Source organism: Strix aluco, chromosome 5, assembly GCF_031877795.1.
Source record: "Strix aluco isolate bStrAlu1 chromosome 5, bStrAlu1.hap1, whole genome shotgun sequence".
Classification (NCBI taxonomy): Eukaryota; Metazoa; Chordata; class Aves; order Strigiformes; family Strigidae; genus Strix; species Strix aluco.
In genome coordinates, this window is record NC_133935.1 from 33222149 (window position 1) to 33241726 (window position 19578).

At 42.2% G+C, this 19578-nt stretch overlaps 2 protein-coding genes across 2 annotated transcripts in view; both read left to right on the top strand.

Annotated features, from left to right (window-relative positions):
• Positions 1-7368, top strand: part of GUCY2C (guanylate cyclase 2C) — a 50004-nt gene extending 42636 nt beyond the window's left edge. The window contains exons 22-27 of the mRNA XM_074825394.1: positions 1061-1253; positions 1646-1820; positions 2544-2642; positions 4533-4627; positions 5254-5330; positions 7194-7368. Coding sequence (XP_074681495.1) covers positions 1061-1253; positions 1646-1820; positions 2544-2642; positions 4533-4627; positions 5254-5330; positions 7194-7368 — 814 coding nt within the window. The remainder of the gene's footprint in view (positions 1-1060; positions 1254-1645; positions 1821-2543; positions 2643-4532; positions 4628-5253; positions 5331-7193) is intronic.
• Positions 7369-11146: 3778 nt separating this feature from the next.
• PLBD1 (phospholipase B domain containing 1) overlaps positions 11147-19578 on the top strand; it is a 38851-nt gene continuing 30419 nt past the window's right edge. Inside the window, exons 1-2 of the mRNA XM_074825396.1 lie at positions 11147-11252; positions 18518-18737. Coding sequence (XP_074681497.1) covers positions 11174-11252; positions 18518-18737 — 299 coding nt within the window. The 5' untranslated portion in view covers positions 11147-11173. The remainder of the gene's footprint in view (positions 11253-18517; positions 18738-19578) is intronic.

Genomic DNA, 19578 nt, shown 5'->3' on the forward strand with positions numbered 1-19578 from the left:
TTCCACATGACAGAGCTCTATTCTGCTCCCAGCACCTTGCTATGTAGAAGGAGTGTCTCCAACTGGAGAGCAGGAGTGAAGTCCAACTTCAGGCTGGGGTTTAGCAATGTAACAGAGGGGCTGAGGTGGACTGGACTATACTGGGCCAGACTGGGCTAGATAGATATTTCAGAGTATGGTATAGGACAAGTATTATTGATATTATAATACCAGTAATTTTGGTATTGCATACATTTGGAATAGTAAAACTATCCTGGTATGTCATTACTAGTTTCAAGGGTATTTAAGTAGTCATTTTATGACTCATCTTAAAAAAAAAAGTCTGTTCAATCCAGTTTGGGGGAAATTTGAAATGATCTGTCTGTGCAGACTGTGCGACAAGGAATACATGTTTCCTTCCACTCCATCTTGTTCCTACCACTCTATTACTGTCTCACTGTACATGGAGCACAGCATTGTGCAACACCTATAATTTTCTGGGTCTTTTTTTATTCTCTTGTAATATCTCCACTAGGAACAGATATATTCCTGGATTTAGAAATGCAAGAAAATGAAGGTCCCTCTGAATAGATATGGACTATCATGGTATTGAATTTTTGTTCCATAAAATTATCAGACTACGATATCTGAAATCAGGATGAGGTGATGTAATTATCAGGATGAAATTACTTCTGCATTGGGAAACAGAAAAATGTCTGTTCTTACTTATTTTGTGGGTCGAGTGTAGGTCTCCATGTCAGAAGTTTCAGAATTTCATTTTAAGTTTGACTCAATATCCCTATTTCTGACCTTAGCCAAGAAGCTCAGTTGCCTGTGCCTCATGGCTATTAACACACTTGGATTTTGTAAGGCTGTAGCACATTAATTAACATTAGTAAGTGCTTTGAGGTCGCTGGCTGAAAGGCATCATGGGCATCTAAAATGTGATGACAGTGGCAGTTTTCAGCAAACTATTTGATGTTTCCTACACAGAAAGCAATGACGTGGTTGGGTTGCATGAAAAAATACCTTTAATATTAAACACTACTGATCTGTCTTCCTGCTTTCTCTATTTCCACAGGCCAGTAGTAAAGTCTTTGAAGGAGACTGGCCTGGTAGAGCCAGAGCTATTTGAAGAAGTCACTATCTACTTCAGTGACATTGTTGGCTTCACCACTCTCTGCAAATGCAGCACCCCTATGGAGGTGGTAGATATGCTGAATGATATCTACAAGAACTTTGACCACATTCTTGACCATCATGATGTTTACAAGGTGACTAGCTCCACACTTTTGCTCAGTTAACAACCAGGGGACATACAAATCAAATGTGGATGATGTGGTGGATTTGGGAATCTGCCTTCTGAGCAAAGACAAAAGAGAGGAAAACAGGTCAAGATTACCTCATTTCAATCTGCTTTCAGTATGCCTGCTTATACCAAATTTTCTATACTAGGTGGTCACAGATTCATTAACTGGAATGCTGGGTACAGTTATAAACACTCATATACCAAAAAGGTGTCAGCTACCTTAAACTAATCAATCCTGCTGTCCAGGGAAGAAATGTTTAATCATGAACAAGGGAATCAGATAAAACCTTTCTGCTTTTAACTAAATATGTAATTTGCTATGTCTGCAGGTAGTGAGTTCTACTTTTGTTTCCACAGGTGGAGACCATTGGTGATGCTTATATGGTGGTGAGTGGTTTACCAAAGAGGAATGGCAACCGGCATGCAGTAGACATCTCCATGATGGCTCTGGACATCCTCAGCTTCATGGGATCTTTTGAACTGAGACATCTGCCAGATCTGCCTGTTTGGATTCGCATTGGAATTCACTCTGGTATGCAGTAATGCTAGAGCAACACTGACAATGTTGTTACCTTGTTTTTGAACAGAATAGACATCCATAGAAGATCTGGTAGTACATCATACGCAGCTGCTCTTCTCATGAAGAATCAGGTTGAAAACAATGTAGCTGGAGGAAGAGCAACAGAAGTAAATAAGCCACTGGTTTGCTCCCTCGTATTGAAATAGCCCATTCCCATTCATTCATAGCTTAAGTCAGTAGCTAGGTAGAGCAACTGCTATTGTTCCTGGTATTATTAAGTCAGCTGTAACAAATAAGCCTTTGCAGATCGCTCCTCCTTGACTGAAGTGGAGAACAGCCATGGCCAGCTGTACTTGTTTAGCCAAAAAATGCAGGCCTGTGTTTTATGCTTTTGGTGTCAAAAGTTCTGTCAAGCCTATGTGGGAATTAATGTTTTAATTTATCCATAATAGTACTTTTTATCAAAGGAGAACTGCAGATAGCTCAACAATCCCAAGTACTTTGGGAAATTTTATCTTTTTATTTCTGCTTGTTTCAACAACCACCTGAACACCAGCTGCCAGGGGAGGAACATATTGGTGAAAGTGACTGAGGCACTGGGAAACTGCTCGAGGCACCACAATGCAGCCCTCCATAATGAAGCTTATTCTCTTTTTCTCTTGCTTCCAAAACCGACAAACACAAAGGAATAGTCTCTTGATCCGCCTTTTTTCATTCTCTACATCCCATTTGTAGGTCCGTGTGCAGCTGGTGTGGTTGGAATAAAAATGCCTCGTTACTGTTTGTTTGGAGATACAGTGAACACAGCTTCGCGGATGGAATCCACAGGCTTGCGTAAGGATTTAATTTTAGCTGTCAGTGTAACAGAACCAAAGGCTGTTGGTTAGTTTGTGACCAAAGTGTCTGTTTTCAGCTGAGAACAATTTATTAACAGCTTGAAGAAGTTTTAAAGATGAAGAAACCCTATTTGTTTTGATTACCAATTATTTCACTGTCTTGCTGGGCAATGAAGGGTTGTTCCTTGTTCATGCTTCAGTGCTGGTAACGGGGAGTATATAGGCTGGATCACTGGCTGAGTTCCTCTGGAAGATATGATACTTACGTGTCTGGAATTTAATTTTACTCTATGAATTGTAGATTTCAGTTCAACCTAGAATTGTACTACAGCTTTGTGTAAATACGCTGACTGTATATTTTAAGTTGAAGCAATTAGTAAGGTCTTTGACACTGTTTCCCACAGCATTCTCCTGGCAAAACTGGCTGCTCGTGGCTTGGATGGGCACACACTTTGCTGGGTAAAAAACTGGCTGGATGCTGGGCCCAAAGAGTTGTGGTGAACGGAGTTAAATCCAGTTGGTGACCGGTCACAAGTGGTGTCCCCCAGGGCTCGGTTTTGGGGCCACTCCTGTTTAACATCTTTATTGATGATCTAGATGAGGGGATCGAGTGCACCCTCAGTAAGTTTGCAGATGACACCAAGGTGGGTGGGAGTGTTGATTGGCTTGAGGGTAGGGAGGCTCTGCAGAGAGATCTGGACAGGCTGGAGCGATGGGCTAAGGCCAACTGTAGGAGTTTCAATAAGGCCAAATGCCGGGTGCTGCACTTGGGCCACAACAACCCCCAGCAGCGCTACAGGCTTGGGGAGGAGTGGCTGGAGAGCTGCCAGTCAGAGAGGGACCTGGGGGTGTTGATTGACAGCCGGCTGAACATGAGCCAGCAGTGTGCCCAGGTGGCCAAGAAGGCCAATGGCATCCTGGCTTGTATCAGAAATAGCATGGCCAGCAGGGACAGGGAAGTGATCTTACCCCTGTACTCGGCACTGGTGAGGCCGCACCTCGATTACTGTGTTCAGTTTTGGGCCCCTCACTACAAAAAGGACATTGAATTACTCGAGCGTGTCCAGAGAAGGGCAACGAAGCTGGTGCGGGGTCTGGAGCACATGTCGTACGAGGAGTGGCTGAGGGAACTGGGGTTGTTTAGTCTGGAGAAGAGGAGGCTGAGGGGAGACCTCATCGCCCTCTACAACTACCTGAAAGGAGGTTGCAGAGAGCTGGGGATGAGTCTCTTTGACCAAGTAACAAGCGATAGGACAAGAGGTAATGGCCTCAAGTTGTGTCAGGGAAGGTTTAGACTGGATATCAGGAAGCATTTCTTTATAGAATGGGTTGTTAGGTGTTGGAATGGGCTGCCCAGGGAAGTGGTGGAGTCCCCATCCCTGGAGGTGTTTAAGAGTAGGGTTGACATAGCGCTGAGGGATATGGTGTAGTTGGGGTCTGTCAGTGTTCGGTTAATGGATGGACTAGATGATCTTCAAGGTCTTTTCCAACCTAGATGATTCTGTGATTCTGTAATTATTTCTTCAACGTCACCATTAGGGAACAGTGCCAAGAGCCAGTTTGTCTTCCTTCAGCCCCGTGTCTTCACATGACTATTCTCTATATAGGTCACTCCCAATTATTCTTTTCCTTTTTGGCATCTAAATACTATGGTCACCCCTATTTCAGATCAATGGCTGTACCAGCTATTCCTCCCTAGATACAGTGCTACGTACTGGAGTCAGATTTTTCATACAGCAGTGTAATTGATTCTCATTTAATTTGACTCTCAGAATTTATGTTAATAATAATTGGAGAAGCTTCTGCTATAGCATCAGTTTTCACATGTACTTAATATGATTATGTGGTACATTTCCAGATTGAGCTTTCATTGTCTATTTTTTTTTAGCTTTAAGGATTCATGTAAGTGGTTCCACTATTAACATCCTGAAAAGAACAGACTGCCGATTCCAATATGAAGTGAGAGGAGAAACAGCCTTGAAGGTAACCATGCACATGCATGAACACAAAATAGAGGGATAGTATAAAAGTATTATATAGCTGAGAGTACCCCACAACTTAATTAACAGCTGGGGATCAAGGGTTACAGATCAATTGCTATCACAGTCTCTAGTGGCTGAAGACACTTCTATAAAGACAATGTCGGCAATGAAGAGCTCCCTAAGCCATAAATTAAAGCAACATAAAGATGTGGAGAATAAATGAAACATACCATTTGTAACAGAAAATTGCAGAGTCAATTAATCTGATGGAAGAGAAGCTGAATCTGTTGACAATTTGCTCATGCTCCGACATCTGACTGTCTATCTACCAATCCATTTGTTTCAGTCTATTACACTTGGCAGATGTCTGTACTTGGGAGCTGATGGCAGGCAGCACAGCTCATCTTTCCCAAGACATGTGTTTCAGGTCATGGAACATGGGAGCGGGTGTGCAGTATCTCTTCCATTACTCTTCTTCTCACATCTGATTTTTAACCCTTTGCTGTAACATCAGTTACTGAAAACAAAGGCAAACATGGCAATGTGTAATACAGTATTATTTAAGTAAATTAACTACAGGAAATTGCATTTTAATCCTGAAATCTCTTCTTTGTCATACATATTTAGGGCAGAGGAACAGAGATTACCTACTGGTTGACGGGTACTGAGGACAAGAAATACAATCTCCCAACACCTCCTTCTGTGTAAGATTGTCTTTATATGTGAAAAGGGAAGAGAAATTCCTAGTCTTTGTGCTTTAGCCACCACTGTTCCGCCCTGGCACTTGTGGTTTTTTTATACCACTCAACTTGCCTCCAGTAGTTAAAGGCTTAACAGTGTATGTGCATATAAACATGTGCAAATACTCACGACATGGGACTATGCAAGTGCTGAAGGTTATTTGTATATATAAATGTTTAATGGGTTCATTTCCTTGGAAAGGAACTAAGACAGGACAAGTTGCTGATATGGTAAGTGAAAGAGATGGACAGAAAAATGAAAAACGTGAATACTCCCAAAACTTTAGTCCTAATGTCACCTCTGTGTGACAGTACGGTGAGAGGATAACCGCAAATGAATATGCAGCTCTCTGTAATACCATGTTATGCCTGTGAGGTCTTGTGGGGGAATTTGTAGGAGGAATGAAACTTGCAGGATTTCGAGCAGTATTCTGCTAGAAGAGATGGACAAAGTTACTGTAGTGTTGCACAGGCATAAAGTCTTTAAAAATTGAACAAAAGCTTACTTTCTAACACACAGAGTTAAGTTATCAGGAAAAAAATATGAGGTTGATGTCCTGGAACTGAGCTATCATTTTGCATTAGTATTGAATAAAATATAGTAATAGTGGAAGTGTTGTTTTTGAGAAACTATGCGAAATTGAAGTCAGGATAACTGGTTGTGTTTATTTCATGTGTATTTCACATACAAGTCCTGCATGATTTCCTGCAAACTCACTAAATGTGGAAGTTCCTCACTTTCTCCTCTAAACTCCTGTGTACAGTTGCTCTTTACTAAGTGGGAATTTGCTTCCATCTGCTTTGAAATTACAGTGTTTCAGTACAACTTGAAGCAATTATAATGCAAATTGTAATTTGCCAGATACATTGGGATCCCTTATGGTGAAAGGCATAAGTAAATGTTATAGCCTACTTCTATTGCAAAAGTTTTGAATCTTACACAACATGTTCATTGCACAAATAAAAATTTCTGCCCATTTATTCCCATCTACTTAAGAGAAAAGAGGAGGCTAAGAAAAAGATAAAGGTTTTCTCAGGACATTTGCAAAAAAACAGTCAAACTTTTAATCTGCTACAGAATCTCATGGACTTTGATTTTTTTTAATGGAAGATACCGGTGTTTGTCTCTGGGCTGAGCAGGAAATACTGTCAAGCCTACTTCTATGGTACATCTCTTTTGTAAACTCAGAACTCCTTTTTTTTTTTCTTTTTGTTTTGATTAATGTGATCTGTTGAGACTACCAGAATTATCAAATTGGCAATTCTTCTGGAATTCAACTATTTAAAGTACTTCTTGAGCTGGATCACTGTGGTCAGTGATGTTTTTGTTTTCACTTCCTCATATAGGCTGTGACTGATAAAATTGCCCCTTAAAATTGTCATATGTGGGGTATTCCAGCAAAAGCCAGACACACTGCGGAAATTTATGAAAAAGTGGCAGCTGTGTTACTGAAGGCCATCTGAAGTTGAATAGTGGAAGTGCTGGTGACAGTAATGGTGTTGAGAGCTAGAACATACTTTGATTGGGAGTGAATCTAGTTCATGTCTTCCTTTTCATGCAAATCATCATGATTTTTTTTAAGGTTGATAATGACACTGCTACAGACTTCCTGTGCAGAGACACTAATCCATACTATCTGAAAAAAATCACATGGAAATCCTGAATGTATTCCCAAATCCAGAACCTAAATTTGGTTCTACCCACACTTTTTATCAGCAGCATGTGATGTCATTAAGATAAACACGGGATAGAAATGTTCAAAAACCACTGGGGATCACTAAAACTGTGTGAATCACTGCATCTTTTTTCCATCCTGTTGCTTTCAGGGAGAACCAGCAGCAGTTACAATATGACTTAGAAGAGATGATAACCAATGCTCTTCAAAAAAGGGAAAGTGAAAGATCCAAGACACGGGAACTTTCACGGGTAGCTAGCTACCAAAAAAGTACCCTGGAATACCTGCAACTGGTCAGCACAGAGAATTCTGCCACATATCTTTAAAACTGGATGTCTAGTATGACTCAAAAAGCTGCAGCAGCTCTCTGGACTACTTCATGTGAAGGCTGGAGGCTTATGCTCTCAGCTAGAGGAGAAAGAATATACCTTTTCAAGCATCCTTTCTACCATCTGACCTCCTACCAGTAAATCAAACCTGTCTTCACTGTAACACTGAAATTGTTGGATGACTTCAGTAGCGCACATGCAGCCTGATTTGAGGTAAATGAAAATATCTGCACTTGAGTCTGGAAAATATTTTTTTTTGTTTTGGTTAGTTTTTTAAATGTGATAGCCTGTTCAATAATCCACTTCTGAAAATATGCACAGCAAAACCTTAATTTCTCATGATTTTTAAATGTTGTATTTAATTTGTATTTTTTATTTGAAGAAAGATTTGCTGTAACATATTTGAAAATAACATTAAACAGACGTAAATCCTGGATATGTTGCCATTTTGCTGCTTCTGTTGTTTTCCTCTGTGTCTCACATGTTTTGTTTAATCAAGTCGACTTTGTTCAAGAGACAACACTTCTGTTATTTATCTTGGGAGATTTCTCCAGAAGTTGTATGGTTTCTAAAGCTCATCTGAATCTCTTGGGCATGCAAAATGAAACTGGAAATCTTGCAAAACCAGACACTTTCATATCTTTTCTCCACTTCTGCTTCTGCCCCCAAACCAGAAGTGCAACAGAAATGAAGGAAACAAATTTATCTGAATTTCTTAAACCTCAGAAACTTTCAATTCAGCTTTTGGATGAAGTTTCACAACCAGGCAGAACTCAGATTCTACTTGGATGACTTGCTCATTAACTGACACCATGGCATTTATATTAATAAACAGCTTTAAAAAGCAACCAAAGCACAGGGGATGCACATAAAAGAAAATCAGCATTCACATGAAAAAATAGCAACTAGCAAGTGAAACTTTTGCAAAGGCATTTTGTGCATTGGTGGCTTTCAAAGCAGAGCTACTTCTTTCACCATTGTCAAATATAGGTCAGTATTCAAAGCACAAAACGGTGCAAAATCATTCTTTTATGGTTTTGAACAGTGTTTTTGTTCAAGTAAACAACTTAAAAATTTTCAAGAAGAGCAAATCAGCTGCCTGTGTTTTTCTTTTGTCAAACTGGCTTTGTAAGAACATGCACACAAAAACCAGAACAACCTAGGTGTAAATAGACAGATCTGAGGTGCAAAGATTCCTGGAAAAATTAAATCAGGAGGTGCTGTAGGGCTTACACTCTTGCCTAATGAATGCAAATTCTTACACCCAGGAACACGATATAGACAGAAATAGCAGACAGCATGTAACCAACAGCCACAGCTTTCAGATCATATGTAACCAGTCTTAAACTTGGACTGGCATTAATGACCATACCATTACTTCTTTGGTCTGCATCCTAAGGGAAGTGTTCATTGGGATAAGGATAGGAAAAAATGTCTGGTATTCTAAAACTGGTATGTATTAAGAAGACCACCAGTACCATAAAAAAGTATAAAGTCTGCTATTTCCTGCCCTGTGGTGCCAATCAACAAGCTTTGTCTCTATGCATTCTTGGGTGCGACTGCTGTGCTTCTTGGCACCACTGGACTATTCTAGTTGCTGTATCTGATACACTCAGCAAGCATAGCTGTAATGCAGTGACAAGCCCTGGACCCCTCAGGCCTTAAGAAGCCCACTACTACTTATGCAGAGTTGCTCTTTGAAGTGATGTAAGTCTACTTTTAAAGAGTTTTATGGGTTCCATCCTTTACACCTCTGAGAAACATATTATTTTAGAGCAAATGTCTGTGGACACTGAGACAATTAATTTAAACAGTATTTAGCTTTCAGTAGCCCTTTTCTTTTCTGCATTCTTCAGGTCATAAATTTCATATAATTCTTTGAAGATAGATAGTTACCTCAGCAATGAGTTGATGGACCCACCTTCTGGTAGCTTTGTTTTCTACATGGTTCTGTCCCTGCCTATATCTGTCATGCATACATCACAATAAAATAAATTTTGACTACTTTTTTAAAATTTGCTCCTGGTTTCTGGTTTGACTCTTAGATTCAATGTCTTACCATTGCATCTTGTTATCAAATGTTAGATTGAAGAGCCCTCTACCATCAGGAATCTGTCACTGAAGGTCCAGTCATTCACCTCTCCTGTTTTTTTTAGGCAGTGAACTCTTATATTAAAAACCTAGTGTGAGATATAATTTTGTTTTCCAAGTGGAAAGGATTTTGGCTGCACCGTCACCATTCATTTGAACTTAACTCACACCAAAAAAAATTCTGTGAATCCCTGGGCTGGGAGTATGTGGGAGTGAATCTTTCCAAATACACATCAAGAACTTTGCAGCTTTGGTCATACTCAGACTCCCCCGTTGCCTCCATCTCAATTTTGCATGCATCTGCACTCCTCTCCTGTTTCAGCACTGTGTATTTGTGCTCTCTATCCTAGTTTGCACGTGCCTCAAATTCCTGGCCATGCCCATCACTTGAACACAGACAATCTTGTTTTAAATTTTTTTTTTTTTTTATTCCTGTGGTAACCCTATATAGGGAATTATATGAAAAATATAGTTTTGTATTTTACTTTGCCAACACAGTCAAATTGAGAGCAGCATGTGACAGAGGTGAATTTCTCATTTGGAAAAAACTTTGGAAAATATTCCTCCAAAGCAAACACAGTGTTCATTCATAATCAGACATTTAAGAGTTGTTTTTCACTGGGGAGGCAAAAAAAAAAGTATCAGTGTTTCATCCTTATCTCTTAGTGAAAAGTAGCCCAGAACAAAACAGTGATAGGTATGGAAGGATCCCTGCACCTGGCAGTAGTGGTGCAGTGCTCTCACCCCGGGCTTGAGGCCAAGTCTTGCCATTTGGCCTGAACTGGTTGGCATGTGATCTTGTCATATGAGGCTATTACAGGCACCAGTATCAAATCTGAACTATCTTAAACAATTACCGAATCACAAAGTCCTAATAATGGCAGTTTTACAACGACACTGGTAGAATATCCAACACCGGCTGAGAAAAGGCAGCATCTCAAAATGATCTGAATCATGGGGGCAGGGGAAGACCCCCTGGGAAGTTGTCCCTATCTATAAACCCCAGGAAAAGGACCATCGCTCAGCTTTTCCGCTGGGACAAGTGCAGCAGTTGTTCTTCTCAACAGGGCCAAACGCTGCTCTTCATCTTAAGTAAAACGCATAGTTTGGTAAGACACCACACAAGTCCTGTGGCTTTACGGGGGCCCTTCCTGATAAACTTTCGCCCCTTTTCGGATAATCACCCTTGGCAAGCCCAGCGACCCAGCAGCCATACGAGGCCAGCCAGCGTGGTGGCGAGGCCCGACCTCGGCCCGGAGTGAACCCCACCTCCTGGCCAGGCCTTGGGGGCTCCAAACAAGCGCCAGGGTGAAAACAACGCCAGGGCCCTGGGCTTGGCACCCAAGGAAGACTCCAGACTTCCCCAGCGCCTTCCGCCATCACAGCGGGCTGCGAGGCGGCTGGGCGCAGAGGGCAGCGTGCAGGCCGGGCCGGCGGCCCCGGGCCCGACGGCCCCGGGCCCGACACTTTGGGCGGGAAGCGCGGTGTGAAAAGCGGCCGCCGCTGCCGGCATCCCATGGGGCACAGCCCGGACCCAGAGCGCCGAGGGCGGCCGGCGCGGGGGGAAGCCCTAGTCCCGGCAGCGCCAGCCCCAGCCCGGGGCGGGCACCGGGAGGAGGCGGGGGCAGCGACGAGACCTGCCCTGAGTGAGGGAACTTCTTAAAGTCCCGCCGCCTCCCGGTGCCTAGAGGAGGTGCGGGGGAGCAGCAGCATGGCCCGGCTCGGCGGCGGCGTGTGCTGCTGCTGCTGGGGTCTCGCCCTCCTGTGGGCGGCGGCGGGGGGCCGAGCAGGTGAGGGGAGTGGGGGGGCGGCCTCGCCCCCTCGCCGGGACGGGCGGGAAGGGAGGGCGACAGGGGGGGTACCCCCAGCGCCGGGGGTGCCAGGCGACCGGGAGGGGCTGTCCGGCTCGGGGCTCTGCCGCGGCTCCAAGGAGGCAGTGCGGCTCGTCCGGGCCCGCCCTGGGCACGGCGCCTCGCCTGGGGCAAGCTGCTCCTCGCTGCGCCTGCTCCCCGGCCGGCGCCGGGGAAGGACGCCCCCCATGCCGCCTTGGAAACGGGTGTGAGGCGGCGAGGGGCCTCGTCCCCCGGCAGTGCCGGGGCCGTCGCGTCCGTTAAGGCCCCCCACCCCCCGAGGGGCCCGACTGCCTCATGGGCTTGCCCCGGGAGCACCTCATGGCCCGGCGGCTTGGCCCTAGTGCCTCGTGGGTGTTAAGTGCTGGCTCTTAGTTCCTGCATGTTTTCCAAACATCTTTCCTGTTCCCAGAATGGGCGAGGGGAACCAAACTATAAATTTAACAGATGGGAAGCTGCCTTGAGTACCCAGTGGTGCTGGGTTTTAATGTAATATGCATGCACGGGAATCATTTAGGATGGACACTTCGTTTTGGTGCTGTGGCCTACGGCATGCTGCAACTTGCATCTTTAACAGAGTTTTAGTGCTAGCTTGTGGGTGAAGATCATCGTCTGTCTTTCAGAACTCATACCTATGCATGATCTGATGTTTTCTGAGTAGCTTAGCTTGTGTTGCCATTAGAGTAAGTACTTTACCAATATCTGGTTAGCTTTTAAAACTTGAAGTTGCTTTCTATGGTACAAACACCACTTCATGCTAATTTTGTGCTCATGATTGTATTTCATTTGTATAATACACTTTTTCAGTCAAAGTTGTAGGGCTCCAGTTAGGGTAATGCAATAAATGAAACTTTTGTAGCGCTTTTGAGTTTTCTCCTGATGACTGCTAAGCTTTTCTGTCTCCTGATTTTGGAGCTTTATTCTCGTTGCAGCTTCAGACTCAGATTTAGATGGAAACAGAATTTGGCAAATGCTGAAATTGCACATTTTGGTGAGCTTCACAGTTTTCCATAGAATCTTGGCTTCCTGCTTAAAAATTGAGTTTCTGTTTTCTTTGAGAATCATTGCAGCTGTGGACACACACTATGCTATCTAACTATGTGCTAGAAAAGACATGCCAGTGAGGTATGAACATAGCAGCATTATTATTTTTTTTCATTTCAAAGTATGAAACTGGTTTACTGTCAACGGGAAGGGTAGGGAAAGGAGTCACTAAAGGAGGAAATTTAAGAGATGCTGAGCAAGTGTGAAAGTGAAGCTGCCTCTGAAAGATCAGTAAAGGTTAGTGACAGACAACAGCAGTTGGGAGCAGAATGCCCATTAGAGAATCCTGGATACCATTTATACTGATGGCAATGGTAGGATTGTTGAGGACCCCACATCAGCAGGAGAATATCTCCTCCTTCTGCTGCTTTTGATGAATTCTGAAGATCTTAAAGACTGGATTCAGTGCTTATCTTCTAGGGAATTCCTAGTTAATTTATTAATTGCCACAAAACAAGGAGAATTTCAGGTAACAGTTGCTTTAATGTGTCCAACATGTTACAAGCGTATGATTTTTGTGGACAGTCCTACCTCATCTTGCAGACCTGCATTTCAGACTTAATTGAATTGTCAAAAACTTTAGTACTACATTAGCAGGACTGAAGGAAGGGTCAACTGTGAATCATGCAGAGGGAGTGAAAGGAAGTTCAGGGTATAAAGTAGTTTCAGCTAATACCTGACTGATTCCTCACATCATAATTGAAGTACTGGTAGAAAACTACCGAGGAGCAAATAGAAATGCCTTTAGGTTATTTAATGGGGTAAATTTGGCCTTCAGCACTGTGAATTGTCGAGATTTTTTTTTTTAAGAATTGGTTCATTGTTCTTTAGCATTTTGAACACCTTGAAGAGTCTTCATCATAGTGCTTGGAAACTGTTTCTAGAGAATGTTCTCTGTTAAAAATAACGAAAAGCATCTGTTGCATATGGCCAAACAAATTTTACTGACATTCTTAAGGCATGTGAGGTGTTATTCTTGTAGGTGTAATTTATTTAATAAATATTACTGGCACTAATCAAATAGTGTGTTTGTTAGATGGTCTGGGACCATCTCACTCTACTGCTCTTCATTTTTCTTCCTCATCTTCTCTGTCCGTTCTGCTCTTTCATTACAAGTTACTGCTTCTCTTTCATGTCCTCTTCAGCAACTGATTTCTTCTGTTTTTATCTTGCCTCAGTCCTCTCACTTAGTATTTCCTTTAGTTGCTTTCTCTAGATTCTCATGAATATGTATGTATTTCCACACTCCTGCTGCCACCAAATAAAATCCAAGCTCCGCTTTTAACATAACCTTGGCAATGCCTGTATTGAACCAAAACGGCAGAGAACAGATTTGGCGTTTTGGCCTGAAAACCAAGGGGACTGCCACTACCTCCTAGCCACAGCTGAAATATCTTCATTTTTCCATTGTTTAGGGTATAATCTTGGCAAAAAGCAGATACTTCTCATTTGTTGAAGAAATTTCAGCACTCTCCCAACTATAGTCCCAGTTTCTGGATCTTTATTTGACACAAGCATTGATGTATCCTTAAAAACAGGCAATTTGAGGAAAGGTTCCTCCCAGTCCCTGCTGACTGCAGAAAGGAGAAGGAACACTTGTTTATTTCCAGGCTTGTTTTGTCATAGCACTTCTCCACTTCTGTCTTGCACTACACAGTGCACTGGTGATTGTGGTGGAACTGTGCATTGCTGATGCTGTGCTGTTCTCATGGCTGGCTGGCTGCACGGAGGGGAACAGTGATTCCACTTGACCTACCCCTATCCCCAGGGATTTTGAGTAATTCATCGCAGTAAATAGTGTGTGCTCTGGTTTGTTATTTAGGTTATTCTAAGCAATGCTGTTATGGAATAGCCACAGGTTGCTACAGTCTTTTGTGTTCCTGGAGTCCTAATAGGCTGAAATACTAGGCAGCATTCTCAGCTACATCCCGGGAAGTCAACTTTCATGATAAAAAGATGATTTGTAGATTCATGGAGATGTTGCATTTGATTAATATGTAAGAAGTTACCAGTACAACTGCTGGGATAAGAGATGCTAGGGCCCCTGCCTCACCCATCAAAAATAAATATAAAAATGCCAGCATTTGTCAAGGGGAAGGTTCCTGTTGTTGCAGGACACATGGGATTGTTTGGAAATGTGCAGCTGCTTCTTGTATATCTGTGTTCCGTGTTATACTTTAGTTCTGGATAGTTTTCTTGGCAAAGGTAGTGCTGCTAGTTTAGATGAACACATTAAAATTGTAAGACTGGGTGATAGCAAATGCTTCGATTACATTATAGGTGTAAGCGTGTTTTAAGTGTACACAGTTTTATAAGCTTGTAGTTTTAACTCCATCTGTAGCAAGATAGAGTTATCTTCTAAATTATAACAATTACTATATGATTATATAGATGTTCCTTGAAATAAACATAACAATTTCATATGTGGGAATTTTGACACTTTAGACCAGGGTAATTAGAATTGCAGAAACTGACATAAATTAATGAGGTAAAATGGGATGATGAGTGAATGAATTGGAAAAAAATAATAAATAAGTAATAGGAAGTGGTCTTTTCCAGCATGATTGTTAAGCCACATCTGACGGCTACTTTGATGCTGTTCCTCTAAAGGCCTCTTCAGGTTTGTTGCAAATTGTCCTGTAATTTAAAGTTTCCCCTTCTCTCCCATCCTCTTCTAGTCCTGGTTTTCTTCCGTTTAAATTTGTCATGTAGTGAAGTTGGGGCAGGGAAGCTCCAAGGGTAATTTAAAAGTTTGTTCTGACTTTTGAAAATAGCTCTGCATGTTCATGCTCTGGCAGAGCATAAAACAAAGAAACAGAGCCTACTGTGTTAGAGTACCTGTGTCAGATAGGTCTGTCTGGCATTGGGATCAACCTTCTTTTACAAAAGAAAGCAACAGCTATTTTGCTTTAGGCAGAAGAAGGTTTCTTTGACATAACTATTTAGTCTGTGGACACTAATAACAATACCCAGCTGTCCTGGTTCCTCTTGACTACTTGCCACCTTTCCACAGCCTACTGAAGAGGTGGGAAGAAGATCATCTTTTGCCCTACTTTGTTCTTGTTTTTTTTACCCATTCCTCAGCTGTCTTTGTGTACTGGGCACGTGGCCTGTCTCTCCTCTGCCCCACCCTGCAGGGGGCTTCTTGATTGGAATCAGCCTTCCCATTTACTGCTGGACAGGCTAGTTCTGCCCTGACCCCTTGCATCACTTTTTCACAGGATGTTCCTTTCCCTGATCTCTTTGCCTCTGTGAGCTTTAGCTTTGTAAGGTGGCCTTTGGCTCTCTTCAGTGATGACCCTTATCAGCCTGCTCTTTTTATAGATTTTTCAGTCTGAGTAATTCTTATGTTTATCCTTAACCTAAAGGAGCAATTACTGCATGTATTACTAGAAAGTAGTTAAGGAGACAACAAAAACCTGAGATTAAAGCTGCTTGAAGAGTTGTCCAAAGTCTGTCATGTTTCAGTCCTTTAAATAGCCTCAGTACCTGGCAGATGAAAAACATGCTTTTAAACACTGTGTTCCAAGTCCCTGAAATGACTTCCTCTCTAAATAGATTCATTTAAAAACTTCTATTCATAGAATGGCGGGGGGGACAGGACGGACGACACACCACAGTTCCTTCACTACTAAAATTCTGTTCTTGCTAACGCTTTTCCTGTTCATGTGAGAAGTGTCTCTAGTACCATGAAGACTGACATAGTGTGTAGTGGTATAAAGTCTAGCTGAAAGCCAGTAACTAGTGGTATATGGCAGTGGTTGATGCTGTTTGGCATCTTCCTTAATGATCTGGGTGATGGGGAAGAGTGTACCCTCAGCAAGTTTGCTGATGAAACACCAGAGGGCTGTGCTGCCATTCAGAGGGACCTCAACAGGCTGGACAAATGGGCTGACAGGAATCTCATGCAGTTCAACAAAGGGAAATGCCAAGTCCTGACCTGGAGAGGAATAGCATCATGTACCAATATATGCTGGGGGCTGACTGTTTGGAAAGCAGCTTTGCAGAAAAGGACCTGGGAGTCCTGGTGGATACCAAACTGAACATGAGCCAGCAATGTGCCATTATGGCAAAAAAGGGTAACTGTCTCCTGAGCTGCATCAGGAGGAGTGTTGCCAGCAGGTCAAGGGAGGTGATCCTTCCCCTCTGCTCAGCACCAGTAAGGCCATGCCTGGAGTGCTGGGTCCAGTTCTGGGCTCCCCAGCACAAGTGAGATCTAGAGCTACTGGAGAGAGTGTGGCAAAGGGCTATGAAGGTGATTAAGGAACTGGAGCATCTCTCCTGTGAGGAAAGGCTGGGAGAGCTGGGACTGCGCCACCTGGAGAAGAGAATGTGCAAGGGGGATCTCATCAGTGTATACAAATACTTGAAGGAAGGGTGTAAAAAAGATGGAGCCACACTCTTTTCAGTAGTGCCCAGGGACAGGACCAGAGGCAGTGGGCACAGACTGAAACATAGGAGGTTCCCTCTGAACATCAGGAGACGCTTTTTTTTTTACCATGAGGGTTAGTGAGCACTGGCATAGGTTGTCCAGAGAGGTTGTGAAATCTCCATCCTTAGAAATACTCAAAAGCCATCTGGATATGAATCCTGGGCAACTGGCTTTAGGTAACCCTGCCTGAGCAGGAGGGTTGGACGAGATGACGTACACAGGTCCCTTCCAACCTCAGTCATTCTGTGATTTGCAGTAAGAAACAGTTTTAGCTATTCTTGCTGGAACACTAGGAGAGAAACAGCTTTCTGGCTTTTGAATGACACAGATTATTCAACAGCCTGGTAAAATGGATGGAAACTGGCTTTAAAGCAACTGAGTAACTGCTATGTCAAAAAGAATTTAGTTCTTGGAAAATGGTTTTGCTTTGTTATTTGAATACGACATGGCTTTTCATAAAAATAGCTGCTTTATGTTATGTTTTACAGTACTGAATAAAGTGGGTACACTTAATTTGAAATCAAAGTAGCTGCTTAATCACAAACATTTTACTTACAGCTTTTTGAAGAACATTAGGTATTGTGTTGGCATTATATTGCTTTTTTTATGGTTCTATTATCATAGCATGCATACTAAGTATTTTGTGTAAGATCATCCAGAATTAGATGTAGCTTTCTATTTTGCAGCTGTTATGGGCATGATACACAAAATGAATTGTTGTGAGGAGTAGTAACCAAATTGTAACTTCTTGATATAAACTGGCGGGACTAGTTGTCACACGCTGGAGAAGGGTCAGGGAAATAAAAACATTGCGGGTTTCTCGGTAGTTTTAGGTGTTTGAGTTTATCCCTTAAAACTTTTCAAATAATTCTGGAAACTGATTCATGATTTTTGAACTGTAGTAGTGATTTGATCAGTCATCAATAGAGATCTGGTGTAATCAGGTCCCATTTTAGGGAAGGTTGAATTAGAGTTGTAAGGGTGTTTTTTTACAAAGCAGTTTACCTTGCTCTTTGTTCTTCAGCTCAGCAGGATTAAAACCCAACTAAAGAAGAATGTTTCTTAAAGAGCAGTCCAAGCAGAACTCTGAGCAGTCTAGTGCCCTTCCTTCCTGTTCATTCCACACTTGGGATCGATTGTATTCCAGCTGGGTGATAGGGATTGTGTGTCTTATAAAGGACCGCATACCTGTGGTGCTTTTGTATTTAAGCCTGTAATCCACTGAGTCCTAATGCCACCTCCAGGGATTGGTTGCCCAAAAAGATAGTTTAGAAAAATTTTCCAGCCATTTGAGTCTTTAAGTGGAAAACCAAGTCCACAGTAGCTTATAATCCTTTGCAGTTGCTAAGGCATGCTGTCTTCTAAAGTTACTCTCAATAAGATTTGTATAGATTTTCTTCTGGGCCAAGTAAGGAAATACTTTCCTGAATTTTATGTCATGACTCAGCTACACTGGAGCTCTACACTGGAAGAGTTGTAAATAATTTCCAGAAGTGTAACATGAGAATATTTAGCTGTAAGCCTTTGTCTTGGTAAAACTTCAGTTAGTTCTCATGTCACCTTTCAGTATGTTAACATTAGTGTGGCTCTCCATAGTAGAGCTAAACCTGATGGAAAGCTATCAAATTACCTTTTTTAAATTGCCAAAATATTGTCCTGATGTTTCCGTATTGGCTAGGAAATACCTACTTGTGTTTGTTTCCCTTGTCCCCTTTCTTGTCTACCATAGAAATCCGCTATGCAACCGTGTACTGGAATAGAGCTGAAAAAACATTTCAGGTCAAGAATATATTGGACAGAAGTGGAGATGCCTATGGTTTCTACAACAACACTATACAGACAACAGGTTGGGGAGTTCTGGAGATCAGAGCAGGCTATGGCCATCGGACCTTAAGCAATGATGATACAATGTATGCAGCTGGCTTCTTGGAAGGCTATCTCACAGCTCCGTAAGTACCTCAGGAAGCAACTCAACTTATGACACTTCCAATGGATTTCTGTACTTGTGAGTTTTTTGTTTGTTTACTTTTTCATTTCCCTTAATTCCCATTTATTTAAACTAACCATACATTTAGCAGTAGTGTGCTGTTCTTTTAATTAGAAGCAGGTATGACGTACAGCTGTTTTATTATGGGATCAAGATGTGCCCTCTCCTTGTCCTGCAGACTGTCCTAACATCTTGGTGAGATAGAGGAGTATTGTATCTATATTACTGATTAAGTAATGTAATCAAATAATAGTGTATGTGTAAGGAAGTGCATAAGCTGTATGTTGTAAATAATTACAAAAGGGGTAGCAGAAAGAGTAGTTACTTCCCCAGCCTATAGTTAGGTGACTGACCAACAACAGATGAGACAATTGAGAGCAAATCAGGCAGGGAGAAACCTTTTTAGCAAGGGCTGTAGAGCTTCTTTAAGGACCTTTTTCGGCAAACACTGTCAGGAAACTGCTGGGGAGCAGATACTGAAATTTCACAGCATGGGGAGTTTAGTCTCTCTTGCACAAATTAAAAAAAAAAAAATAATACTGATAGGCCTGAAAGCAGACTGGTGTGTGTCTAGAAGGGCCAGTGTACTCCTGAAAGCCCTTTGAAGAGAAAGTGAAGGACTGAATCTCTCCCATAATGCAGATCTATGAAAACTGACAGAATTTTGTACTTGTTATGAATCCAGAGCAGTTCTTTTCTAAAAACAAAAAAAAAACCCCAAACCCAAACAAAAAAACCCCTAAACAACAAACCCCAAAACCCCACAAAAAACCCAAAACACCAAATAACAACCAACCAAAGAA